The sequence below is a fragment of the Podarcis raffonei genome, chromosome Z, assembly GCF_027172205.1.
Source record: "Podarcis raffonei isolate rPodRaf1 chromosome Z, rPodRaf1.pri, whole genome shotgun sequence".
NCBI classification, from domain to species: Eukaryota; Metazoa; Chordata; class Lepidosauria; order Squamata; family Lacertidae; genus Podarcis; species Podarcis raffonei.
In genome coordinates this window covers 9,313,260-9,341,049 of record NC_070621.1, presented here as the reverse complement: position 1 = coordinate 9,341,049, position 27,790 = coordinate 9,313,260, and the positions used below count along the sequence as shown (strand labels likewise).

The 27,790-nt window shown below is 45.6% G+C and overlaps 2 protein-coding genes across 4 annotated transcripts in view; both read left to right on the top strand.

Moving 5' to 3' along the window:
* The window catches only part of LOC128406940 (collagen alpha-2(XI) chain-like), a 59,596-nt gene extending 47,718 nt beyond the window's left edge, over nucleotides 1-11,878 (top strand). The window contains exons 7-8 of the mRNA XM_053374836.1: nucleotides 11,220-11,753; nucleotides 11,804-11,878. Coding sequence (XP_053230811.1) covers nucleotides 11,220-11,753; nucleotides 11,804-11,878 — 609 coding nt within the window. The remainder of the gene's footprint in view (nucleotides 1-11,219; nucleotides 11,754-11,803) is intronic.
* LOC128406251 (collagen alpha-1(I) chain-like) overlaps nucleotides 11,641-27,790 on the top strand; it is a 91,171-nt gene continuing 75,021 nt past the window's right edge. For all 3 annotated transcript variants that reach the window (XM_053373469.1, XM_053373468.1, XM_053373467.1), the window contains exons 1-9: nucleotides 11,641-12,014; nucleotides 12,873-12,917; nucleotides 15,416-15,535; nucleotides 17,952-17,990; nucleotides 20,605-20,658; nucleotides 22,036-22,089; nucleotides 22,509-22,616; nucleotides 23,171-23,224; nucleotides 26,565-26,618. In XM_053373469.1, coding sequence (XP_053229444.1) covers nucleotides 11,949-12,014; nucleotides 12,873-12,917; nucleotides 15,416-15,535; nucleotides 17,952-17,990; nucleotides 20,605-20,658; nucleotides 22,036-22,089; nucleotides 22,509-22,616; nucleotides 23,171-23,224; nucleotides 26,565-26,618 — 594 coding nt within the window. In that variant the 5' untranslated portion in view covers nucleotides 11,641-11,948. The remainder of the gene's footprint in view (nucleotides 12,015-12,872; nucleotides 12,918-15,415; nucleotides 15,536-17,951; nucleotides 17,991-20,604; nucleotides 20,659-22,035; nucleotides 22,090-22,508; nucleotides 22,617-23,170; nucleotides 23,225-26,564; nucleotides 26,619-27,790) is intronic.

Genomic DNA, 27,790 nt, shown 5'->3' with positions numbered 1-27,790 from the left:
CATTTTCTTTTTTTAAAAAAAATCCACATGTAAAAACAATGAAAACATTTTATAAATAAAAGTCAGTCCATACAGTGGTACCTCAGGTTACAAATGCTTCGGGTTACAGACTCCGCTAACCTGGAAGTAGTACCTCGCGTTGCAAACTTTGCCCTAGGATGAGAACAGAAATCTCATGGTGGCATCACAGCGTCAGTGGGAGGCCCCATTAGTGAAAGCGCGTCTCACGTTAAGAACAGTTTCGTTTAAGAACGGACCTCCAGGACGAATTAAGTTCATAACCCGAGGTACCACTGTACTACCAATAATTTTAAATAGTTCAAGTATTTCAGGTGTGGGGAACCTTTGAACCTTCAGGTGTTGCTGAACTGCAACTCCCATCGGTCCCAGTAAAGACAACTGCTGGCCAGGGGTGTTGGGAGTTGTAGTTCAGCAATATCTGGGGGGCCTAAAGGTTCCCCACACCTGAGGTATTCAGACAAACCTCAAAGAGAACAGCGCCATTTTATTTAGTCACATTCACACCATACATTTAAAGCACCATGATGCCACTTTAAAATGCCATGGTTTCCCCCAAATAATTCTGGGAGCTGTAGTTTAAGTGTTCTGAGAGTTGTTAGGAGACCCCTATTCCCCTGAGGCAACCCCCCCTCTGCAAACTCTAAACTCTGTGTGTGGGAACTCACACCACCTTAAATCTGGCACTGCACCATTTATCCTATCCAGATTGTTGTGGAGCCTCTAGCAAGCCCTAGCCTATGCTGAAATGCCTGTGGCTGGGGACGGAGTGGGCATTTGTCCCTAGTCCACCCTGTGGCAACATGTGGCCTTCCACCACACATGCCAACTCCCCACTCAGCTTCCTCAAGATAGCCACCAATTTGGATCGCTTTAAAAGAGGATTAGACAGATTCATAGAGGATAACGCCTGTTGGTGGATACTAAGCTATGGTTTTCCCAGTAGAGATGTATGGAAGTGAGAGCTGGACCATAAAGAAGGCTGATCGCCGAAGAGTTGATGCTTTTGAATTATGGTGCTGGAGGAGACTCTTGAGAGTCCCGTGGACTGCAAGAAGATCAAACCTCTCCATTCTGAAGGAAATCAGCCCTGAGTGCTCACTGGAAGGACAGATCCTGAAGCTGAGACTCCAGTACTCTAGCCACCTCATGAGAAGAGGAGACTCCCTGGAAAAGACCCTGATGTTGGGAAAGATGGAGGGCACTAGGAGAAGGGGAAAACAGAGGACAAGATGGTTGGATAGTGTTCTCGAAGCTACCAGCATGAGTTTGACTAAACTGTGGGAGGCAGTGGAAGACAGAAGTGCCTGGCGTCCTCTGGTCCAGGGGGTCACAAAGAGTCGGACATGACTAAACGACTAAACAACAACAACAACTGCAATGACTGTTTTCTCCCTCCACTGAGCACTAGTTGCTAGGAATCACAAGTGGGAAGAGCACTGTTGTGCTCAGCTCCTGCTTGCAGACTTCCCAATCAAGCATCTGGTTGGCCACTGCAACAACAGGATGCTGGAATAGGCAGATCTTCGGCCTGATCCAGCAGGGCTCTTCTTGTGCTCTACCTCTACTGTTAAGCCTCTGAATACCAATCACCAGAAGTCGCAAGTGGGAAATTTGCTGTTGTCCTCAGGTCCTGTTTGCAAGCTTCCCATTGGAACATCCATCTGGCTATTGCAAGAACAGGAGGCTGAACTAGATGGACCCTTTGCCTGACCAACAGGACTCAGGCTCTAATGGGCAAACTTACACAGCGTTAGGAATCAGGAAAATACAGTGGTACCTCAGGTTACATACGCTTCAGGTTACATACGCTTCAGGTTACAGACTCCGCTAACCCAGAAACAGTACCTCGGGTTAAGAACTTTGCTTCAGGATGAGAACAGAAATCGTGCTCTGATGGCGCAGCGGGAGGCCCCATTAGCTAAAGTGCTGCTTCGGGTTAAGAACAGTTTCAGGTTAAGAACTGGCCTCCGGAACGAATTAAGTACTTAACCCGAGGTACCACTGTATTGAGAAATCTGTTTGCCAATGATGCTGTCTCACTATATGGCTGTGGAGTCTGTTCTTACACTTGTCTTCATCAACAGCAACAGCAACAAAAATGTTTCACAAGTTGCCTATCAAGACATTGAGAACTGGCACAGATTTTACCCCTAGGTTCTTGTTTAGTTTGGTTAGTGTATGGAATGTGTGAGTTGCTTTCCACAGCAGAGAGTCTCAAAATAAAGTACCAGGTTAAAATACTGTGCCACAGCAGAAAATACACAAGCATATCAAAAGTATAACTGGGCCCAGTGAAGTTTCTGGTTGGGGGAAAGTTCCAAGGACCAAATTCAGATGCCTCGAGGGACACATTTGACCCCTGGTCTAGAGATTCCCCATATTTTTTCTATTTTAAAAATTGTATTTTATTATGCTATTTGGAGTTTATGTTTAAATAGATTCTGAGCTATAGCTGCTTCTGCTTTCCATCTCCAGAGCATTATATTTGTACCTTCCCCCAGTATTGCCTTGCAGCTCTTAAACTACACATTCATTCTTGCTTTCCTCCTTTTATTTTTATTTTATTGGTGGTATTTTAAAATTATACTGTGTTTTTTTTTATGTTAGCGGTGGCAGTAAAAATAGCTCTTTCCAAATCAAAGGTTTTGTATTGGCTTGCAAAATAGCAAAATGAGTTCGGTTCCTAATGTGTTTGCTCACCAAATTTTCTCTTTTTGCTCTTCCTCTGTCTCCTAGCTTTGCTTCTAAAGAGAAGGCTCCCAATTCTATTCTTGCACACCAATTGCAAAAATAGGTTTTATTCATGTTTGCCTTTCTGGTGCAGCTGCTTTTTTTTATCCTCCATGTGGCCTGGCACCTTCTTCTTTTTAAAAAATTGCTGATACAGCTTATTTTGTTTTAGGCTCTCTGAAAGTGTCTACATTTCCTCCTCACACCTTAGGACCGGTGAGACATGATGGGATAGACCATTCACATGGTCCTGTAGTCTTTGCTTTATGTGGGCATAGGTCTCACATAGAGCCAGTGTGGTATAGTGGTTAAGAGTGGTAGTCTCGTAATCTGGTGAACCGGGTTCGCGTCTCTGCTCCTCCACATGCAGCTGCTGGGTGACCTTGGGCTAGTCACACTTCTTTGAAGTCTCTCAGCCCCACTCACCTCACAGAGTGATTGTTGTGGGGGAGGAAGGGAAAGGAGAATGTAAGCCACTTTGAGACTCCTTTGGGTAGTGATAAAGCGGGATATTAAATCCAAACTCTTCTTCTTCTCCTCCTTCATCTGTAGCATGGATGGGAAACATGAGGCTGGAATAATTGAATATGGACCTCCAGGCCTTTTCTGACTGGCCCTCAGGACTCTCCACAGGCCACACCTTCCATGAGTATTTCTGCCACAGTAAAATGTATCCTTTAATCATGATAATGGCTCCTGAGCGAAGGATAGGAGAGTGCTGAGAGTTAGGAGAAAATCATGAGGCCTGAGGAGACGTTGTAGAGGCGCTGGTTGGAGCAGGACGGGGGGGGGGGGAGAAGTTGCAGGAGTTGTCCATTGACAACTGTACCATAACTGATTTGAGCATTAAAGATTTCGGCAGAAACTGTACTTCAAGCTTTTCCGTCGGTGGGAGCTAAGACACAAAGCTACAATTCTTGCAGTGGTTAATGATCAATCCCTCTTCCTAGGGAACTCTAGGAATGTTAGCTCTGTGAGGGTAGCAGCATTCTCTTAACAACTCTTAGCACCCTTTTAAAAAACTACAGTTCCCCTGATTCTTTGGGCAGGGGAAGCCTCACTGTTTAAAGTGGTATCATCATACTTTAAACATATACAGTGGTACCTCAGGTTACATATGCTTCAGGTTACAGACTCCGCTAACCCAGAAATTGTGCTTCAGGTTAAGAACTTTGCTTCAGGATGAGAACAGAAATTGTGCTCCAGCGACGCGGCAGCAGCAGGAGGCCCCATTAGCTAAAGTGGTGCTTCAGGTTAAGAACAGTTTCAGGTTAAGTACGGACCTCCGGAACGAATTTGGTACTTAACCAGAGGTACCACTGTAGTAGGGATATGGCCTATGTATACCAACTAGTCCACTGTGCAAAGGTAGGGTTGCCATACGTCCGGACATTACCATGTATTTTGTAGGCAGATCTGATAGCTTTGTTCCGGATTTTAGGAAAGTCTGTTGACAAAGTCAATCAAAAACTTTAAGGGTCTCCTGGTTTTTACTTTTTGAAATATGGCAACCCTAGCAAAGGTAACTTGTACATTAATTGAAATGCCCTCTTTTCATCTGGCCCCAGCCATCACTGGTGAGAGATTGCAGCTCTCTGGCAAAAAGTGGTTCCCCTACCCCTGTGTTATTTAACCTCATAGTCCTTTTAGTAGCCTTTTCAGAGTGACTTTGGGTTTCCTGGTGGAGCATGATGCTTGATATGACTCAGATGTTCTGAACCACCAGCAACAGACCCTCCAAGTCTCCCTATTTTCCTGAGACATCCCTGATTTAGAGAAGCCATCCCGATTTCTGATTTGATCCTGGAATGTCCTACCTTTCCTTAGGATGTCCCTATTTCCATTGGAGAAATGTTGGAGGGTATGAAGTTATCTGATCCCTGAGCTGTCTGAAGGCAACCCTGTATAGGGAAGCCCCCCCCCCCAGTGTTTAATGTTTTATTATGTTTTTATATATGCTGGAAGCTGCCCAGAGGGGCTTGGGCAACCCAGTAAGATGTGTGGGGTATAAATAGTAAAATTATCATTATGGAACGGTGTGTCCCTATTTTCTATTATTTTTATTATTATTTTCAGTTTTACAATTACACCATTTCCCACTCTTATACAGGAGTTCTTTTTACATCTTGTTTAGCTGCATATACATTAATTCCTTTATCTTATTTTCCACACTCTCTTATCTTTTATGTTGTCAATTGTTGGTCACAAAGTATCCCCTACCTGGAATTTATATTTTTGGTCATTTTTTTTTAAAAAAAATGTGTTTCCCTAGATACTCCCACTCACTCCTTGTCTGTTTGTCATCTTGATTTCTTATTTTAGATGTCATACTGGCAAGCTCTGCATATGCAATTAATTAATTTAGCCATTGTTCTTTCCCTGGGGTCTCTCTTTTGTTTCCAGTACCTAGCATATACTATCATTGCAGCTGTTGTTGCTTTCATTTCTCCCATTTTCATTGCATTAATGTTGGAGGGCATGCAGCAATTCAGAGAAAGTTTCTTCAGTGCAAGGTGTGTGTATGGAGGGAGGTGGGAGAAATAGCTTTAAAATAAATGAATAAATGCATTTTCCCTCTGTGGCATAAAGAGGCAGAAAGTAGGACACAGATGGCAGAGGGGCCTGTGGGAGCTTTGCAGGCCTTCCTTGCTGTGGTTTGGCTGTCCTGTTTGCTCCTGATGGGTGGTTTTTGAAAAGAGTGGGGAGGAATGAGTCAGTGGCTGCTAATTATGGCACTTGGGACCCATCTCTCGGATGTGACATAGTTCTCCTCTACCGCTGCCACCAACATGCTGGCCGGTTACAAGCAGCTTTTTCTTCCCTGTCTCATAATGTTGGAAGATTCAGGACAGGCAGAAGACAGGGCTTCTTCACCCAGTGCATAGAGAAACTACGGAACTCTCTGCCACAAGATGTGGTGATGGCTGCCAACACAGATGGCTTTAAAAGCATATTCTTCTTTTTCTTCTTCTACTGCCGTGTTTTTATATGCCACCTTCCTTCCAAGTTGGGATTCAAGGTGGCTTACAACCTTTTAAAGACATCATTATAAATACAAAGTAGTAAAAATACACCAAAGTAGTTAAAATACACCAAAACACATTTAAAACGAGCATTAAAATCCAGTTTGCTCCGACAGCAGTGGTCAGCATTGTATGCACTTAGTTTTCAAAGGCCAAGAAAGACCTTGGCGTGCTAGAGGAAGGATAACAAAGAGGAAGCCAGTCTAACCTCACTTGGGAGGGAATCCCACAATCTGGTCAGCCACAGAAAATGCTCTTGTGTCACTACCAGCTGTGCCTCTAACATTGAAGGGACTGAGGGAAGGTGCTCACCCAAGGTTCTTAACACCTAGGCAGGTTCATAAAGGGAGACATGATCTTACAGGTGGACTGGTCCAAGCCATACACTGGTACCTTGGGTTACATACGCTTCAGGTTACAGACTCTGCTAGCCCAGAAATATTACCTCGGGTTAAGAACTTTGCTTCAGGATGAGAACAGAAATTGTGCGGTGGCAGCATGGCAGCATCGGGAGGCCCCATTAGCTAAAGTGGTACCTCAGGTTAAGAACAGTTTCAGGTTAAGAACGGACCTCCAGAATGAATTAAGTTCTTAACCCGAGGTACCACTGTATAAGGCTTGATGGGTCATAACCAGCACTTTGAATTGTGCCCAGAATCAGAAGCCAGCAAAGGTTAGACAAATTCAGGTGTGTGGTGGTGGTTGCGGCGATCAGTGGTCACCAGTTATGATGCACTTGGTGAAATTTCCTCTCCTGTAAGTCTGTTACCTTGTTTTCTGTTATACTTCGGGTAACCTCGCTTGCCCCTTTTGGGGCCTGGAGTATTTTGGGGGTGGTTTTGCCTGCCAGCTCTTTATATAGAACCTTCCAGAAAATGGGCCAGCCTCAACTTTCCTTGCGGCTATTTATATGCCTCTGGGTGTTGCCTTGGCCAGTGGATCTTTGTGGTTCTGTAGAGAAGGCTCCTCTCTAATTACCTCACAAGCAGCTCTTTGGGAGAATAACACACTTGCCTCAGAATGGAAGCATCTGTGCTGAGAGCTATGAGATAAAGGGCACTCTCTGAGGTGGGTCACCACAACAAAGCTTGAGGAAATTCATTACATGGGTAGTGTGTGCTTGTTCAACATGTGTGTGCCTGTTCACACACACCTCCCTTTGTTGGTAGCACAGATGTCGCAGTAGTGACAGGTTTGGTGTCAAAACCTGGGAGGTAGAATCCAGTGTAAGACCTGCTTGGCCCATTAAATTGATGGAGATGACGTGAGTCAGTGTGGTGCAGTGGTTAAGAGTGCTGGACCAGAACCTGGGAGATCAAGATCCGAGTCCCCACACAGCCATCAAGCTCACTGGGTAGCCTTGGGCCAATCACACACTCTTAGTCTAAACTACCTCACAGGATTGTTGTGACGATAACATGGGGAGGAGACCTGTGTACAGCTCTTACAGCTCCTTGACGAAGGTGAGAAATAAAAGTTAACAACAACAACAACAACAACAACAACAACAACATCATCATCATAAAGGTTAACTTCATCCATTTCATTGAGTAGAATTTAAGCCACAGCTTCACCATACATTTAAAGCACTCTTATACCATGGCTCACCCTGAAGAATCCTGGGAAGTGGGAAAGGTCATGGCTCAGTGGCAGAGTATCTGCCTTGCATGCAAAAGGTCCCAGGTTCAATCCCCAGCATCTCCAGGTAGGACTTAGAAAGGCTCCCTGCCGGAAATCCTGGAGAGCTGCTGCCAGTCAGTGTAGACAGTACTGAACTACATTGTCCAGCGGTCTGACTCAGTACAAACTATTTTTCTATATTCTTCTTATTCCTATAATTTGTAAAAGGGACTTGTTAGGAAACTCGTATTCCCCACCCCTTTGCTCTAATGCAGCAGCCTTCTCTGATTCTGCCATGTATACACCTTTCTTCCCCATTGTCACTATATTTGTGTCTTCACCCAAAAGAAAAGCGATGCCCAACCTGGTGATACAGAATAAATGATGTAAGGAGGGAGCTGCAGCCCAAGATAGGAAAAGAGCTAGTAAGGGAACACCTAGCTACTTAAAATGAATTCAGATCTCCAGGATATGATGAGCTGCAGCAAAGGGTATTAAAGGATCTTGTGGATGTAATTTCAGAGCCTATGTCTATGATCTTTGAGAATTCTGGGAGAACAGGTGAGGTCCCTGCAGACTGGAGACAAGCAAACGTCTGACCAGTGAGCTTGACATTGATACCAGGGAAGGTCCTAGAACAGATCATTCAACAGTCGGTCTGTGAGCATTTAGAAAAAGATGCTGTGATTACTAAGACCCAACATGGGTTTCCTAAAAAAATCATGCCAGACCAATCTCATTTCTTTTCTTGATGGAATTACAAACTTGGTGGAATACTGTGTCCCACTCTGGGCACCACAATTTAAGAAGGATGTTGACAAGCTGGAAAGTGTGCAGAGGAGGGAAACCAAGATGATCAAGGGTTTGGAAACAGCCTTATGAGGAGCGCTTGAAGGAGCTGAGTATGTTTAGCCTGGAAAAGAGGAGACTGAGAGAAGTTATGATAGCCATCTTCAAATATTGTAAGGGCTGTCACATGGAGGAGGGAGCATGCTTGTTTTCTCCTGCTCTGGATGATAGGTCTCAAACCAATGGCTTCAAGTTGCAATAAAGGAGATTCCAACTAAACATTTGGGGAGAAATTCTGACAGTAAAAACTGTTCAGCCGTGGAACAGACTCCCACGAGAGCTGCATCACGAGAGGTGGTAGACTTGCTTTCCTTAGAGGTTTTTAAGCAGAGGTTGGATGGCCATCAGTCATAGATGCTTTAGCTGAGATTCCTGCATTGTGGGGGTTGGACTAGATGACCCGTTTGTACCTTCCAGTTCTAAGATTCTATGATTCCATGAGTCTGTTTAAGAACTTCTCCTCCAGCAGCAACTTGTTTGGCCAAAGTTTTGGTGAGTGCCATGAATTCAGTAAAAATGGCATGCATACACATCCTGAGATTTTGGCTTCTGGAAACTCCTAACATAATCACTAAATTGCCAGGAAGAACAAAGTGATGCCAGAGAGTCCTGGTGCGAGGAGGAGGAGGAGGAGGAGGAGAGGGGAAGGAAATATCCTTGCCATCCTCCCTTTTCCCTTGGAATGTTGATACAAATCAGCAGTTGTGGCATCTTGGGACCTAGGCCATCCTTGTGGTTTCTTCTCCCGATGGTATGACAAAATCCCACAAGGGGAATGGCCTCTAAGCTGTGGCCAAGTGGGCAGGGCCATCCATCACCCCCAAACTCTGAATGCCCATGCTGAGCTAGTCCATTGAATTGAGCACCCTGTCCTTGATCAGAGCACCATGGACTTCTTCTGCATGGGCTTTCTGTGGATGGGCTTGTGGGGTGTTGGACCAGCCTCCAGCACTTTCAAGGTAGGTGGGAATCTTAGTCTATCCCCTGAATTATTGTTGCTGTTGCTGTTTTAGTACTACTATTTTGTTTTTCTTCCTATTGCCCATAACTTTTTGTTAGTAGAGCCATTGTGATGTTGCCAACTAAGTTCCACTCACAGTAGACCCATTGAAATCACCATTCATTTCAGTGGATCTGCTTTGAATAGTACTATCATTGGATTCAACCCACTGAAATGAATGGGCATGACTAATATTCCAGTGAGTCTACTCTGAGTAACACTTGTTAGAATGAGCCCTTTATCGTTAAACAGTGGATCATCATATGCTCATTGTTACAAATAATGACAAATTTTGTTACTGAGAGGATAATTAACTCCTCTTTAACTTTAAAAAAAATGTGTGGGGTGTGTGTCTATTTGCGCTCTTTTAGTTGTACACATATTCATATTACTTAGAGAAAATCATCCTGTCATCCGTCTCCCTGTTCCAAACTTGATACGGTTAAGTCAGCTTGAGCATTCACCCATTCCAAATGCTTTGTGAGACGGTTTCTAAAATTAGAAAAAGGCTTTTTGGGGATTTGGCTTGGTATGATATCTTTTCTCAGTAGCAGTTGAAAAGATTTGCAGCCCCATTCTGTGCATGTTTTACTCTGAAGTAAAACCCACTTAAAAACAATTGACTCCAAGGTAAGTGTGCACAGGATTGCAGCCTTTGAGTGTAATTCTTTACCCTAGAAATGCAAAGTGTGGATCAGTTGCTGCAGGAGATTTGTCATAGCTACAGGTGGGGGAGAAATTTGATTCAGGCCACATATAAAGGTGAAGCAACCTAATCTGTGCTTTTTAAAACAATACATGAAACTAAACTCAGCTATCCTCTTTAGATTTGCACGTCTCCCCATTTAGCAGTGCACTTTTCCAGCCAACTGATGTGTACAAAATGCATATATTAGGGTAACAGTGTGCATCAGAATGTATGTAGCCCTGAAAATATCATGCCCGAATGTTGTTTATATTAGGGGAAATTGCTTTACAAGAATGTGTGTATTAGTCTAAACTGCGAACAAAAAAATGTGTGTATTCGGAGAAACTTGCTCAAAAATGCTGGTGATTGTCATTTTTTAAAAAACAACAACAGAACAATCAATTTAGATCAACAGTGCAGTTTTTTACAATAGCAGAATAAATGATAGAAAAAAGTTTAGGTTGTGGCTGGTTCATCAGAGGAGAGAGTAAGGGAGGGCAGAACCTGTTATCGAAAGAGAAGACTGAGTCACTTTTGTTAACAAATTGAATAAAAGTACACCAAATCATCATAAATTTATCAGTTTTGATCTCCCCCAATGCCTTCCTCCTCTCCTATTTAGACCAATGTGGTATTGGTGCCTGTTGAAAAGTTAGGCAGGTTGCGGATCCAATTTCGCCATACAGTGCATAATTTTATAAACTTCTATCAAGCTGACTCTTACTTACCTTTTCTCCAAACTAAAAAGTCCCAAATGCTGCAGCCTTTCTTTATATGGGAGTCACTCTATTCCCTCAATCATTTTGGTGGCCCTTTTCTGAACCTTTTTCAAATCTGCAGTATCTTTTTGGAGATGTGGCAACCAGCACTGTACGCAGTAGTCCAAATGCATATGCACCATAGATTTGTATAATGGTATTATGATATTGGCAGTTTTATTTTCAGTTCCTTTCCTAATAATCCCCAGCATAGAATTTGCCTTTTTCACTGCCACTGCACACTTGATTGACATACTCATCGAGGTACCTACTTTGACCTCAAAATCTCACTCCTGGTCCATCACCTCCAGTTCAGACCCAGACTTGCAACTGCTCTACAGGGTTTAATACAAGAGGGGGTTTTTTACAGCCCTATCTGGGTAGACCAGTGAGTGAGTCTCAGTCTATCTGCATACAAAGTACATGCTCTATTATTGAACTACGGCCAAGTGACAACAAAGGCACCTTTTTACCTTTCTAGTCTGCACAAGCATGAATCACTAGAATGCCGTTTTCTCTCTTATTTATAGGGCTCAGAGCTTGCTGATTCAGATGTGGCTTTGAAGTCTCCTATGGTTGAACAAAGAGATCTTCAGAAGAACCCCAGTACATTCCCCAGTAGAAGCCCTACAGCTTCAGACATGGCTTCCAAAAGACCAAAGGAGGATGGAGAAGAGGAGGGGATTCTCACTTTCAGAGAAGAGCCCCCAAGCACCACTTACATGAAAATGACTAGATCTAGAATGCTTGGCTCAGAGAAGAAAGGAAATACTGAGGGCTCCATTGCCAACAGTAACTCATGGCCCTCTTCTGAGCTCCAGGATCTTCATGTGATTAGTGACAATGGTATCCCTTTTCGAAGCCCTTCCAAAGAAAGTCAACTGGGTATCAAGAAAGTGGATATCACAAGAGCCCTGGATAAGAACACTAAAGGAAAGCCGAAGGGGGAGCAGTTCCCAACCACCATCATAGACCTTGACAGCCCTCTCACCCTCTTGAAAATCCCTGAGGATGGGAATGAATTGCCTGAAAACAAACCTAGAGCCTTTCTTCCTAACTCCAGTGTGAAGGGTGCAATCTTTGTGGATAGGGGAGTTGTACTTCACCCTTCCAGAGTTTCCGTAGCACCCGCTGGTGCCACAAAATCACTGAAGACTCCCTCTGGCATTGTCAAGGGACATGCCCATAGACAAAGGACTTTGACTCTGTTGAAAGGGGTTTCCACTCAGAACTTTGGTCCTACCCACTCTTTGCAATTGATGGAGCAGCAAAAAATACTCCTTAAACCAGGACCCCATGGGCTACCTGGGCCACCAGGTTTGCCAGTAAGTAGTAGCTGCAGATTGGCCTCTATGTGGATATTGACACATGCAGTCATGTTCAGTTCTGGGACTCCTGGTGTATCATGAAAAAATAACTAGTGTTGCTCTTCTTTCTAAGTCAAGTTGAGCTATCGGCTCTTTGTTTGGTGCCAAGTACAGTTCCTTGGGAGAAGTAAAGGAGGAATACTTGGTCAATGGGTCAGTCTGACCGTGGAGGAGTTTTATCAAAGTCTGAACATGTACATTGTGTTTTCTGTTTCCCTGACTCCTGAGTTGTTTCTCATTGAGTCTGATAAAATGGAAGGTGGGGAGCCCAACAGGAGGTAGAACCAGAATCAGTGACCAGCAGAGCCAACTAATTCTAGTTTTCCCCTCTCCCTGCTGAGTTCTGCAAGAGCAACCCTGAGAGGAAGCTAGTCAGGGACACTCCTTGAACAGGTAAGAAGGCAAGTAGGTGGCCTGGGGAGTGGAGACTGGTCAAGGGTGAGTTGACATCAGTGGGGCAGTGGGCTGTTTTCCCTAATGGATCAGCCTCCACTGCTGGGTTCCCTTCACCACTGAAGAAAGACCAGCCATTTTTGGCATATTACTGGAGATTTCCCCTGCTGTTTATTGGAACTATATTTTTGCTTCTGCTTTGGAAAAGCATCTACCACTGAGTGGTCCCTTCCCACACCTTAGCTTAAGATGACCTGCGATGCACCCTCATTCAAGGCCATTGATGTGAATGGAGCTCCCCTGGTGTGCTTTGTGAATAAGAAGTAATCTAGAAGACATTTAAGACTGTAGATTGCCAACTCTCCTCATTTAATGTTGAATCCCAACATTAAATAACTTGGTGGTGTCTGTGTTGCTTTGCAGGGCTGTCCAGGGAGAAAAGGAGCAATGGGACCAAAGGGAGAGAAGGTAAGATGACTGGGAAGTGCTTGAAAATAGGTGAACACTGTCAGTTTATAGATTAAAAAGATGAGTTATTTTAAATTCTCATTTACAACCATTGTGCTCTCTCCATTAAAACTTTTGAGCTCATCAGGTGAGGCTGAAGACAAAGTCATTTTATAGAGAATTGGAAAATGCATAGTTTTCTATGCATATACCAGGGATTTTTTTCTTAATCCTGTTGAGAGCCACACTGTCTCTTGCCTTACTTTTTGCATCATAGTTGCAGTGCCCTCAAGGCTCTGTGCCCAGTGTGCCCAAACTGGTCATGCTTCCATAAATCCACCTCTGCTGGCAACCTCCCCTGAGGAAGATTGTTCAATCCAATGTCCTAATCTGAAACTTGGGCACAATAAGAACTTTTACCAATGGGCCACTTAATTAATTAAGCTCTTGTCCTCCTCTTCCTCCATAATTGTCTGTCCTTCACCCTAAGGGCCCTGGGCAAGTTTTTAATACAGTATTAAAATCAGTCCAAAACAACTGAGAACCCCAGAAATAAGCTGGATACTAAAAGAAGAAAAATGGGACTCAAGTCAAAAGCTAGGGTAAAGAGCTGCATCTTCAGCAAATTCATGGAGGGTAAGACTATCAGTGGCTGCTAGCCATGGTGCTAATTTCTCCCTCTACTTTCAAAGGCAGTATAGTATACCTTGGATCCTGAATGCCCTGGAACTTGGATTGTTCCGGTTTGTGAATGTTCTTTTGGAACCTGGATGTCTGACAGGGCTTTGGTTTTCGAATGTTTTGGAAGTCGAATTCCATTCGACTTCCAAGGTATGACTGTATGCCTCTGAATACTAGTTGTTGGGAATCACAAGTGGCAGAAGACTGCAGTTGTACTTGAAGGCTTCCCATTGGGGCATCTGGTTGGCCACCGTTAGAACAGGATGTAAGATTAGCTGGGCCTTTGATTTGAACCATCAGGGCTTTACTTTATTTATTTTTTCTTATAATGTTTCTCCCTTCCTTCTTCTAAGCCAGGCATCATTTTTATACCAGGCATGGAGAAGGAAAAGCTCCCTTATTGTTGTTTAACATAACTACAGTTTTAAGGCAAGGGTGCACACCCTGTGGCTCAGTAACTCATTTTTGTGTGGGCCATGAAGAGTCAGTGGGACCCTTAGGGGCAGAGCACACCAGCATGGGAAGTGAGCTAGGTCTAAGCTTCTGCTCTAAGCTGTTTCTTAGCCACATCTGAAGAAGGCACAAGGCCTCCCCATGAAACAGCCCTCTTTAAAGAAAGAGAAAGAGAAAGAGAGAGAGAGAGAGAGAGAGAGAGAGAGAGAGAGAGAGAGAGAGAGAGAGAAAGAAAGAAAGAAAGAAAGAGAAAGAAAGAAAGAAAGAAAGAAAAGTTTGTGCGGTAACTGAAATTCCTCATGTTATGAAACTGTGTGGTCAAGGCTTGAAACATCTTAAAGAGATTCCTCTTTGTTGATTTGGTACAATCTAATTGTTCATAGCAGCCCAGAGTGATGCTACATTGGGGACATTGCAAGAAATTGCTGCATGCTGCTCATAAACTCAAAACAGAAGACCTATGACAAATGTCACTGAACTCTGCCAGGCCCCCATTAACCCCCAATGCTGCTGACCTGATCCAGAGGCATCTCTGTTACTGCAAGGAAGTGACAGCACAAATGGGTTCCCTAAGCCAGCTTTGCAGTAGGATAAGGTCAGGACCATGGATAGCACCAAGGGTGCTAGATCAGAGTTCAAAAGCAATGGTTTCAGGACCACAATGTCCTTTGAGGCAGCCATTGGCACCTGAGCAATAATGTTTGGGGCTGCATACAATACTCGTTCTACTCAGAGCAGCCCCATTGAAATATATGGACATAGCTTAATTGGTTACAACCCTTAGTCTGCAGGTGCTCTTCAGGATTCAGGGAGTCAGAATTCCCTTCCTCAGACTCCATAGCAAAGAAACATCATTGGGGTTTGGAGTGGGGAGCTAGGTATGGAATCTGATGCTGGATTCAGGATGGGCCAAGATGAGCTGTTACTACTCATAGAGTCTTATGGCTTTGGGACAAGAGCCCTGACAGATGCTGGGTGCTAACATCATGCCGGATCCTTATCCGCCCACAACACCTGCTTACCTTTGACACCACTGTGAATCTACATAAGGATACATGGTAAACTATACACAAACAGTGCTATACTGTGCTACAACATTGTGTTGATGGGTGACTTGTAGCCATGATGGTGATGTTCTAACTCCATTATCGGTGGCAGTTTGCCTCTGAATACCAGTTGCTGGGGATCCCACAAAGGGAGAGTGCCACTACTGCGCTCGGGTCCTATTTTGTGGGCATCCTGAGAACAAGATGTTGTACTAGATGGGCCTTTGGCCTGATCCAGCAGGGCTGCTCTTATGTTCACATGTGGCAGATTGAAACAGACAAAAGCTCTGCTGTTCTACCAAAACCAAAATAAAGAAGGCACAATTTTCTTCTCTTTAGGGATACCCTGGTGGAATTGGACGAACAGGTCCTACTGGGGATCCAGGGCATCCTGGAGTACCTGGGGTCCCAGCTGTTGTTCTCTGGAAGAACTCAAAGGAGGATTGGCTGTCATTTACTGTAAGTTAAGAATTAGTGACCCTTGGGGGGGGGGCTGCCAAGTGTCAGCAATGGGCATAGCCAGAAGCATAAGTGTACACGGATAACTAGTCCTGGGCCCCAGCTGCACTATACATTTAAAGCAGTATCATTCCACTTTAAACAAGTCATGGCTTCCCTCAAAGCACACCAAGAATTGTAGTTTGTTGAGGGAGCAGAGAACTGCTGTGGTGGTGGTTTAGTCATTTAGTCGTGTCCGACTCTTCGTGACCCCATGGACAGGAGCACAACAGGCACTCCTGTCTTCCACAGAGAGCTGTTAGAAGACCCCTATTTTCCTCACAGAGCCACATTTCCCTGTGTTCCATAGGAAGAGACTATCAGGGATTGGTTTGCAGGGGAGGGGGGAGAGACAGGAATGTACAGAGAGCCTCCTCCTGTGCTGAGTAGATATACTTCGTCAGAGTCGGGGGAGGAGAGGCTGTCGGGAGACACAGAAGTTGAGAGAGGGAGGAACCCAAAGGCTGCTACCAGAGAGAGAAAGGAGCAGTCTCCATCGCTTAGTTTTTCACGTAAGGAGAAGAAAAGAAGGGGGGGCTTCCGGGGTTTCTCTGCTGGAGGGGTAACAGGCATGGAGCACTTCCGGGTTCTGTTAGCAATTGAGGTAGACATGCTTTTGAAACCTCTGCACTGTACTTAGTTTTGGACCTCAATAAATCATGTAAAAGACAGGCAGGAGTCCCGGGCTGTTATCTCCACAAGCAGCCATTAACCATTGTGACAGAGGCACTGATTGTTTAAAAAACTCTGGGTCACAGCTCTATGAGGGGAATAGAGGTCTCTTTCGCAGCACCCTCAACAAACTACAGCTCCAAAGATTTGGGGAGAGGGAATCCATGACACTTTTAAAGCAGTATGATGCTGCTTTAAACGTGTAGTGCAAAGGGCCCAGTATTAAGAGATTGCCCTGTTTCAGCTTTTATCATGGCTGCCTTGGATTAGAACTCTAAGATAGGAATGAGGAAGTGGGTGCAGTGTGGGTCTGAGTGAAGACTCACCCAGAGAATGCCTGTGCTGCTGCTATAATTGCATTTAAAATTAGCTTTAAACGTATAGAAAGGGAGTGGCAGCAACAGCAGTGGGCGGGCTGATGGACAGGAACAGTGACTGTCTAGCCAATCGGTCCTGGCTGGCACTTCAGGCAGCGGATGGGGAAGTGCAATCCACACCCTCCATCTACCACCTGGACTGCCTGGCTCAAGATGGGATCAGCCCTGTAAACTATGGAATTCACTCCAAGAGGCAACAGTGGCCACTAATTTGGGTGGCTTGGAAAGGGGTTGGGCAAACACACGGAGAAGGCCCTCATTGACTACTCAACCTGATGTCTGTGTTCTACCCCAAATGATGGAGCCAGCAATGATTCTGGATACCAGCTGCTAGGAATCTCAGGTGGGAAGAAGTGCTATTGCATTCCGGTCTTGTTTGCAGATTTTCCTGGACTGGGCACTGTGAGAACAGAATGTTGGACAAGATGGGCCTGATCCAGTAGGGCTCTTCTTAAGTTCTAACATCCTTGCATTCTTTTCTGTTTAAAATGAAGAAAGCAATCTGCCACTCCCCTTGTTTTTCCATATTGCCTTTTGATGCAAAAATTCTGCTTTACAGTGAAGATCCCTCAGCCCTTGTCTCCTGCGTCTGTTATTGTTGTTGAAAATAGAATCTCAATGTTCAAGTGAAGGATAATGTTTCTCCTGCTGCCACCCCCATAGTTCTACCCTCATGGCTTTAGAATGAAACATTTCCCAGATCTATAGTTCCTCCTGATGTACAGGAGTGTGTTTAGAGAGGAAAAAATATATTTAACTGGCCTGGGAGAAGAAGGCAGGGGAAGTGGGTAGGATATGGTTCCCCAGTCTCTCAGCCCTCCTGACAGATTGTCAGGGTTTTTTAATTTTATTTTTTGCCGTTTCTGTTCACATTAATCAATTTGGGATCAACTTTAAAGGAGCCAAAGAGGTCTGCTTCTTCTTCATCCTGAGCTGAGTTTGCTCATCTGTCAACTGTCCAAGAGCGGCTCTGTGCGGTTTTTTTATTAGAAATATTTCCATATGTTGAAAGATCTTTGGTTATTTTCCTAGAACAGATTTCTGAGCTCAGTTTCCCTCAATTCTCCCCTCATCCACTTCCCTCTTCCCCTATTTAGAATGATGTGCAATATCAAGTTTCCGATTTCTCTGATCTCAGAAATTCAGTAAAATAGCAAACATTTTTGCTCCTTTCCCTTTCAAAAGAAATCTGTCTTTTCTGGTTTAAACATTCCAGAGGATGTTGACCTTGTAAAAATCTTATTAGCTTATTTTTCTTGGAAAACAAAATTAGCAGTGTGTTTCTGTTACCTTGTCCCTCACTCTCCCTTCTTTTCTTTTTTTAAAAGCAAACCTCATTTTATCAGCTTCTTCGTGCGGGCTGGCCAGTAAGTATCCCCCCCCCCCGATGGTTGTTATAAAGGGTTCTAGCTCACCTTTCAAGGCACGCTGCCCTCATAAGGCAGTTTGCAAAGATTTAAGATACACAGCATGAAGACACAATACCCCACTAACCCCTCTAATGTTTTAGCAGCAGCAGCAGATATCTACAAAGCAAATTAAAAGTCTGCAGACCCTGGGCTGTATCCAATCTTAGTTCTTCTTGGAGGAGACCAACTGAATTTGATGGACATTTGTTGTTGTTTAGTCCTTTAGTTGTGTCCGACTCTTCATGACCCCATGGACCAGAGCACGCCAGGCACCCTTGTCTTCCACTGCCTCCCGCAGTTTGGTCAGACTCATGCTGGTAGCTTCAAGAACACTGTCCAACCATCTCGTCCTCTGCTATCCCCTTCTTCTTGTGCCCTCAATCCTTCCCAACATCAGGGTCTTTTTCAGGGAGTCTTCCCCTTCTCATGAGGTGGCCAAAGTACTGGAGCTTCAGCTTCAGGATCTGTCCTTCCAGTGAGCACTCAGGGCTGATTTCCTTAAGAATGGATAGGTTTGAACTTCCTGCAGTCCATGGGACTCTCAAGAGTCTCCTCCAGCACCATAATTCATGATGGACATTACTTAGGTGCATTTGTTTCAGAGTCTACTCTGAGGTGATACAGCTCACAGAATAGAACAAAAATGGCTTTAAGCTCCCCTTGGAGATCACCAATGAAAGGCCATTTTATTTCCTTAGGAAGAAAGTTTCAAAGGTGTGATGCCAAAATAGACAAGATATTGTCCCTGGTAACCACCACAGTATCACTGGTCCCACTCACTGGACCAGAGAGTGGAACCGCCAGTGCAGATCTTAAAGTTTGGACTGACTCATCCATGTACAGGTAGTCCTTCAGATAACCTGGTCCCAAACTGTTCAAAAAGTGTCAGCTGCTGCTGTTAGGTCAGACGGGGTGATGCTCCGCCAAGCTTAGTTAGCTCTCAGTCTAGCCCCCTACCTGCCTACCTTCTTACTTTAAGCCAGTTTGGAGCTACAAAGATGACCTCCCTCATCAATGAGCTGCTCAGACTAAGGGAACCCAGCAGATCTTGGAGCTTTAAAGCATGGTGCTGATAACACTAAGGTCACAGGTTCGATCCCCATAAGGGACAGCTGCATATTCCTGCATTGCAGGGCATTGGATTAGGGGATCCTCAAGGCCCCTTCCAGGTTCCAACTCTACAATGCTATGATTCTATTACATGTTACAGCAGGCCATAGCACTGGATTGGCTCTCTGCCATCACCTGATTTGTAGGGTCAATAGCATGGGTCGGCAAACTAAGGCCTGGGGGGCCAGATCTGGCCCAATTGCCTTCTGGATTCAGCCCATGGATGGTCCGGGAATCGCCACGTGGATCAGTGTGGGGATTCTGATCATTCGGGCTGTGCCATTTCCCCCCCCCCACACACACCATGGCAGCGCCTCCTCCCTCCCTCCTCCTGGCTTTTCCCTGCCCTGCCTAGAGGAGGAAGGGGGCTGGGTTTTGTTGAGCCGTGGTTGGCTGAGTGCAATTTTAAGCAGCCCCTCTCTAGAGCCAGCTCTTTCGCGCCACTCATCGTCCCTCCACCACCACCAGCCCCTGTCACTTGCAAGGTACAGGAGCCATGGTTGGCTGAGCACCATTTAAAGCAGAACAGCCCCTCTCCGGAGTTTGCCCTTTCATGCGACTCATCGTCCCTCTGCCGCTCGCAAGGCACAGATAAGCAGGCACCGGGGCTTGTCAGGTGCTGTGGAGAAGGGAGGGATTTTTTTTTTCAAAATATAGTTTGGCCCCCCACAGGGTCTGAGGAACTGTGGACCGGCCCCCTGTGGAAAAAGTTTGCTGACCCCTGGTCAATAGGATACTAGTAAGCTGGCCTGTAACTCCCTCTTCTTGCCACCAGGTGGCATGTGGAATTGGGTGTCACTACCTGACCCGTGACTACCTGACCCGTGGGGACACGGGTGGCGTGGGGACACGGGTGGCGCTGTGGGTAAAACCTCAGCGCCTAGGACTTGCCGATCGTCAGGTCGGCGGTTCGAATCCCCGCGGCGGGGTGCACTCCCGCTGCTCGGTCCCAGCGCCTGCCAACCTAGCAGTTCGAAAGCACCCCCGGGTGCAAGTAGATAAATAGGGACCGCTTACTAGCGGGAAGGTAAACAGCGTTTCCGTGTGCTGCGCTGGCTTGCCAGATGCAGCTTGTCACGCTGGCCACGTGACCCGGAAGTGTCTTCGGACAGCGCTGGCCCCCGGCCTCTTAAGCGAGATGGGCGCGCAACCTCAGAGTCGGACACGACTGGCCCGTACGGGCAGGGGTACCTTTACCTTTACCTTTACTTACCTGACCCACAGGGAAATGCCCTGAAGCATCTGACCCCAGATCACAACATGCTTACATGGGATTTTGTGTGTTTCTTGTTCACACGCTTGCCTGAAGTGGAGTTGTGGTGGGCGGGGGAAGAAGAGGAGAGAGAAAATAAATGTCTGATTGTAGTGTGTGTGTGAATGGGCCCCAAGTTTCACCAGGTTCATTCTCAGCAGTTTGGTGGGTAACTGTGTTGCTTTTTATTTATTGAATACCATCATCTAGAGCCAGCCTGGACCTCCTGGACTACCTGGTCACCCAGGAAAGCCAGGATTGCCTGTAAGTAGCAGTGGGAGAGAAATTATGTTTGGTTCATATTAAATTCACACATTTCAAAACTATATGTGAACTGAAATGCAACGGCACTTAGAAATTTGCATTTCTCCAACCAAACAATGTGTGTAAACATGTATATAGTAGGGGAAAGTGTCATAAAAATTCACTGGCAAAAACAATGTAACCCCCCATGTCCCAAAGAAAAGAAATTATTTAAAACTAAATGTCACAGCATATACCAAAAATATTGAGAACCGAAGCAGTGAATTCTAGAATAAAACCTTAATAACAATTGAGCCAAGGATCTACCGAGTCTGTATGTGGGAGCCAGGAGAGATATTGCTTCAGCAGCAATCAGCCTGAGACTTAGCCCTGTATGGGAGCAGCAAATGCATCCTAACTGCTAGCTCCTCCTTCATTGGAAAATATTTCTTCAAATAAAAAAGCCCAGTCCTGCTCCATAAGTCATTTACTCTGACGGAGCAGGGATTCTCTGGGGCTTCCCGGATGTAGTCCTCTGACTTAAAGGTCAGCAGTGCAACATTGTCAGGCAGGGCCGTCTTAAGCATATGTGGCACTGGGGTGCAAAGATGTGCCCAGCGCCCCCCCCAGGTTGCCCAGAGTTGTTAGCCTTTTTTTAGGGTGGGCCGGCGAGGCGCGCACGGCAGAGCTGGCCTGGCCAGCCACCTCATCAGCAACCGAGGAGCCCGAGGTGGCAGCAGCAGCAGAACAAGACTGGGACCAGGCACCTGGGAGGAGGGCGGGCAAGCAGAGCCCAGCACAACAACGGTCGAGCCTGAGGCAGTGGCAGCAGTGACTGAGTGAAGCTGGGCGCCTCTTGTGAGCAGCGTGCACTGGGCGGGCCTCTCGACGGCCCGTCAATCCCAGGCACGCAAGAGGGCAGAGCTGGCTGGCTGCCTCAGCACCTCGCTCACCTGCAGCAAAAGAGGTGCAGCGCTCCGACGGGCTCTGTTCCACTCGGCAATGGCTGTCGGCTCTTCCCAATCCCCGGACTCCAAATATCGGCCCTGGACTCTCAGTCTGGTGCCCCTGAGAGCCCAGCACCCAGGTGCCCTGCACCCCTAGCGCCTATGGGTAAGACAGCCCTGTTGTCAGGTCAGAGAGGCACTTGCATTGGAGACTCCTCTTGCAGAAATGTGTCTGGGGCTGATCTTCTCTGGAGTTCCCCTCCTTACCCAACCTCATTCCCTGAAGAAGGGGATCTTGACACCAGGATCATGGCAGGTGGAATATCCAATATCTTTGGGATATATTCTTCCTCCAGTGCAGAATTGTGACCCTTGTTTTGGGGGGCGGTGGGTGACGGGAGAGGGTTTTGCCTTTGCGATGACTGTATTTATGTTGAGCTTTTATCTGCAGGGACCTCCTGGACATCCAGGGGAGTCAGGTGTAAAAGGATGGATTGGATACCCGGTAAGACCCACACTGTTTCCCATCTCTTAGTATAGTGCAGGGCACCACCCCCTCTAGTCACTTACTCTCCTACTTTCCCTGGATCGGTCCCCACAGAGAAACAGTGAAGATGCATGCACACCCACACACATGAATGCTGCTTTTTCAAGGAAAATCATATCCAGTAGAGTTAACCTGGGTCTCAAAAAAGCACATAGAGCTGAAAGAGGAAGTGGGAAAGAGTGCAATTTTCCTAACTACCCTCCACACTGCATGGTCAAGGGTGCAGTGAATAGAGTAGCTCAGAGGCTTTGTGGGGCATTGGGGAAAGACAGCCACAGGTGGCACTTTGGCAACTCCTGAACTAGGGGATGCAAAGTAGGACTTCATGCATATCTTCCTTCATTATGGTTTTAATAATAAGCTGCCTCTTTCTCAAGGGTGAACCAGGGCCACCAGGCCTTCCAGGTCATGCTGGGTTTCCTGGTTCAGATGGACTTCCCGGCACAGATCAAAAGCCCGGACAACCTGGTGTCCAAGGTGAACAGGTAGGAGCCCAGATTTAATAAAGCACTTTCCCCAACCCTGCACTAAAAAATGGCTTTGCTTAGTGCTGACACTGAAAGGAAGGTTGGAGATAAGTCAGTACCTTGCTTACCCTGGTGCTAACATCCTAACATAAAATCTGCAAGTGGATCATTTTTCAGCAGCCAGGGCTGCCACCGGAGTTTGGTGTTATCTGAGAGCAAGATCTACCACCTTGCACTAGGGCTACTGATGATTCTCAGAGCCTCTACGTTCCTGGCTTGTAACCACTGCTTATTTACCTCCCCTCTCCAGTGTGCATGTAATGATCAGTGTGGAAATTTGACTTTACATCCATCTCTTGTCTTGGACTCTCTTGCACTTTACCCAGAAGAAGAGGTTAAATGAGCAAGCAGCAGCAGCAAGAAGGAGATGAGTGTACTGAGATCATCATGCTCAGGCACCCAGCAAAAAGAAACAAGAGCCAGCCCTGTCAATGGTACCTCCTGGAACCAAGCCTAGTTCCCAAACTTTCTGTGCTTAGTTATATGTGTCTGCCTTTCCCCTTTCCCTGCAGGGTCCACAAGGATTTAGGGGAGACTGGGGGCCTGCTGGAGACAGAGGAGATGAGGTGAGTTGGAACTATAGGCTTGTTGGAAGAACCCAATAATACCTCTTGTTTTACTACCAAAGTCACTTGCTATTAATTTGTTCGGGAGCTGCCAGTCCCATCAGCTGCATCTGGGCAACCAAATCATGATTTAAACTGTGGTACAAGAAAGGGTTTGGTAAACCCAGAACCACCCCACATCCACAGAGTTAGCAGCTAACAGCAGTTCTACTTAGCTGCTTACAGACGCTGGGAGCTTGTGACCAGGGGTATTTGTGAGGGAGGGCTCTTAAGAGGGAGGCCCAAAGTTCTGTCTCACAATGTGTGCATACCCTCTAACATTTCTCCGGTGAAAATAGGGACATCCTAAGGAAAAGCGGGACATTCTGGGATCAAATCAGAAACTAGGATGGCTTCTCTAAATCAGGGGTGTCCCTGGGAAATAGGGACACTAAGAGGGTCTGTGTATGTAGGACCAAAAGACATGGATGGTGATGGACTCACCATCCAAATCCAAAAAGGCAGGACACACAATAAAAAAGGGAATGGGAGGGAGGAGGAAAAAAGCAAGCTCAACTACAGGTTCTTAAACTTACAGTTGATATCAGTGGTAGTTCTGACTGCCTTGCAGTTGATAAAGAACAACCCTCCCCTGAAGCATTCTTCCATCACAGAACAAATCACAAAGCAGAGCACTGGACAGGGTCTAGCCCAGGAGGACAGGGGAGCTTCTGTCCCACAAATGTAACAGGAAAGGGAGGACTGGAGAGGCTGCTAGTGGAGAACTGAAGCTGGTCACTATTTCAGTTCATTAAGCTGAGATGTCATCATTGGAGCATTCCTAATGTACTGAGCTCCAGTTTGTTGTTTCTGCAAGCATCTGGGGGGTGGGGGGTAGGGACTACTTGCTTCCCTCTCCTGTTCTCCTGATCATAGCTGTCAAGCGTCCCTTATTTGGCAGGACAGTCCCTTATCCCAGCGCCATGTCCCGCAGCTGTCCCTTATTGATGATGTCCCTTAAATTTCCTGGGTTTCAAAGGAAGCAGCTCCTCTTCCTCCCTCCCTGCCGGCCAGGGAGGAGGGAGGCTCCAACTGTGTTGTTTGGCTGCGTTGCTCACCCAATAAGAAGTCTAAGAATGACTGGGGGGTGTAGCTTGCATGCCTTGTTCTGATCAAATCGGCTGCGTTGCCTGGGGACTCGCCTTTGCTCAGCGCTTCCCAGCGGAGAGGTGACGGTGGTTTTCCTTGAGGCTTGAGGCTTTGTTGGCTGCTGGCTGGGCTTTCTACCTTTCTACCTTTGGCTCAGAGGGGCTCAGAAGTTGAACATACCTGTGCTTGGAAAATCCCTTATTTTGGCTGCTGATCCCTTATTTTCGAGGCTGCTGGCCCCTTATTTTCAAATCTGTAAGTTGACAGCTATGTTGCTGATTAGCTTATTAACCATGTGCAACAGCCATCTTGTGATCTAAATAAGATTCATATTTTTCAACACAGTGCTGCAAACACTTGTGGAGACCAGGTTCACCAGTGGCAGGCAGTTATGAACCATGCCAAGTGCAAGTCATCCAAGCAGCAGACAGGGCATCCAGATGATGCTCAGAGCAGTCAGGGCAGCTGGCTCATAGACTGGTAATTTGTGTAGGGGAGCATTCAAGAACAGTTTCCCAACCCTACTCACCTGTAGTCTAAGAACTTAAGAAGAGCCCTGCTGGGTCAGGCCAAAGGCCCATGTAGCCCAGTACTCTGTTCTCACAGTGGCTGACCAGATGCATCAGTGGGAAGCCTGCTAGCAGGACCAGACTGCAACAGCTCTCTTCCAATAATTTGGAATTCAAAGGCAGACTGCCTCAAACGCTAGAGGGAAAAAAGAACCACCGAAAGCCTTGTCCTCCGTGTGTCTATATAATCCTCTTTCAAAGCCATCCAAGTTGGTGACCAACACTACCTCTTTTAGGCACAAATTCCATAGTTTTAACTTTGCACTGTGTCAAAAAGAATACTCTCTGTGTACAGTTCTGTCCACCTCATGTCCAAAAAGATACTGTAGAGCTGGAAAACGACCAAGGGGGTGAAGTAACTGTGGGAATGTTTAGGGATGCGGGGGGTATATATTGTCTAATATATCCTATCCCAACTTGTCTTTACAAGTTCAACAAAATCAGCAGAGTTAACATTCCCCCCTTTTTTTAAACACACGCACAGCAGGTAGCTTGCTCAGACTCGTTAGAGTCTCTGTAAATATTTCCTGGTATTTTCCCCGTTTAATCCTTCCTAAAATAAGACACTACACAGTCTTCTGTAAAGTATAAAACGTTTACTCACAAGTAATCATCTGTTCACACAAAGGTTCCCAGAAGGCAGACTTAAAAGGTTAGAACATAGTTTAAATATGGTGGCTATCTCCTTATGGGAGAAAGCCCCCCTTTTCTTCTCTTGGCCTGGAGCCAAGGGTGCATCTCAGTAGTGCTGTTGTTAAGATGGCACCGATAGAGACAAGAGAGACAAGATGGTAGCCAGCCTGTGGTTCTTTCTACTTCTTGAGAGGCCACACCCATCTCAAGTTACACATAGGAAGTTTCGTCTCAGTCCTGAAAAGCAAGAAGTTCCGGCTGGAGGACTGAGACAACCTTCATGTCTACTCAGCGATGTTGTGTTTGACTGCACCTGATTCTTACATCCCACAGTAACTCCCCTTTGAAGAAAGGTTGCAGCAGCATTTGGGACTTTTTTTGTTTACAGAAAAGGTGTATAAGATGATAAGTTTACAGAATTATGTATGACATGGAGAAAGTGGACAGAGAAGAGCTTTCGTCCCTCTCTCATAAGGCTAGAATTCATGAACATCCAATGAAACTGAATGTTGGAGGATTCAGGGCAGACAAAAGAAAGTCCTCCACACAGTGGAGTTAAACCATGGAACCATGGAACTCATTTCCCCAGGAGGTAGTGATGGCCACCATCTTGGATGGCTTTAAAAGAGGGTTGGACAAATTTCTGGAGGATAAGGTTATAAATGACTACTAGTCATGAAGACTATGCTCTTCCTTGATGGTGAGAGGAGTAATACTTCTGAATATCAGCTGCTGAGAACCACAGGATGGGATCCCAATATTACAAGAAGGCTGATTTCGTACAGCCACTTTAATCCCCACTGCCTCATCCTTCTGCATGTGTAGATCAGGCCTAACAGTTGAGGAACTGAAAAACGTGCATCCCATGTGTGTGAATGAACTCCGGCATCCAGTATCCAGATAAATAATGGAGGGTGCCTCAATAATTTTATCGTTTTTGTATATGTGTCACTATGGGGCCTTTGAAGTTGGGCAGGACAAATAAAATCAGCTGTATGTGCCTCTTTCAGGGTTTTCTGGGAGATCCCGGCCCTCCTGGAGAAAAAGGAGAAAAGGGGGCAAAGGTGAGTGTAGCGGATGAGACCCCGTCCACAATAAACACATATTTGATTGATTTATTTTTAAAAAAAATATTTTTATATTGGTGTTCACAAAATAAAATAAAATAAAAAATAAATCTCAGAGCAGTTTACACAGGTACCAGGCAAAAGCATTTCCTTTTCGGCAGGCCTTCGACTCTTATCTGTGACCTTGAGTGCGTGGGATCCTGCTACTTAAAAATACTTTTGGATTTTAGATTTTTTTGTTTGTTTCCCACCCTTTTATGTGTTTGTTTATATATTGTAAGACATATATTGTAATCATCAGCATCATCAACATCTGATCAGGTTGTCCCAGCCGCTCTGGGCAACTCCCACCAAAATATTAAAAACACAATAAGACCTCAAACATTAAAGATTTCCCTGCCCTCTTTTATAAACAGTGCATATATATTTCCACAATCTCCACCTCCTCCTTAAGATAAAATTGAAGAGCAGGTTAGCAGCCTTCAGAAGAACTGTGGAGGAACAACAACAACAATTTTATTATTTATACGCTGCTCATCTTGCTGGATTTCTCCAGCCACTCTGGGCAGCTCACAGCATATATCAGAACATACTAAAACATCAAAACATTAAAAACTTCCTGATACAGGGCTGCCATCAGATGTCTTCTAAAAGTGAGATGGTTGTTTATTTCCTTGACATCTGCCGGAAGGGTGTTCCACAAGGAGGCTGCCACTAACAAGAAGGCCCTCTGCCTGGTTCCCTGTAACAGTAAGAGAACCAGCAGCAGACCCTCAGAGGAGAACCAGTTTAAGCCAGCTGTACTCAGCTTCTCTGAAGGAATAACCTTCTGCTTGTTTCTTTCACACAGAGAAGCTTCCAGAACCCTCTTGAATTACCGTATTTTTTGCTCTATAAGACTCACTTTTTGCCTCCTAAAAAGTAAGGGGAAATGTGTGTGCGTCTTACAGAGCGAATGCAGGCTGCGCAGCTATCCCAGAAGCCAGAACAGCAAGAGGGATTGCTGCTTTCACTGCGCAGCGATCCCTCTTGCTGTACTAGCTTCTGAGATTCAGAATATTTTTTTTCTTGTTTTCCTCCTCCAAAAACTAGGTGCGTCTTGTGGTCTGGTGCGTCTTATAGAGAGAAAAATACGGTAATTAGAATATAAAAGATCTCTACACATCAGA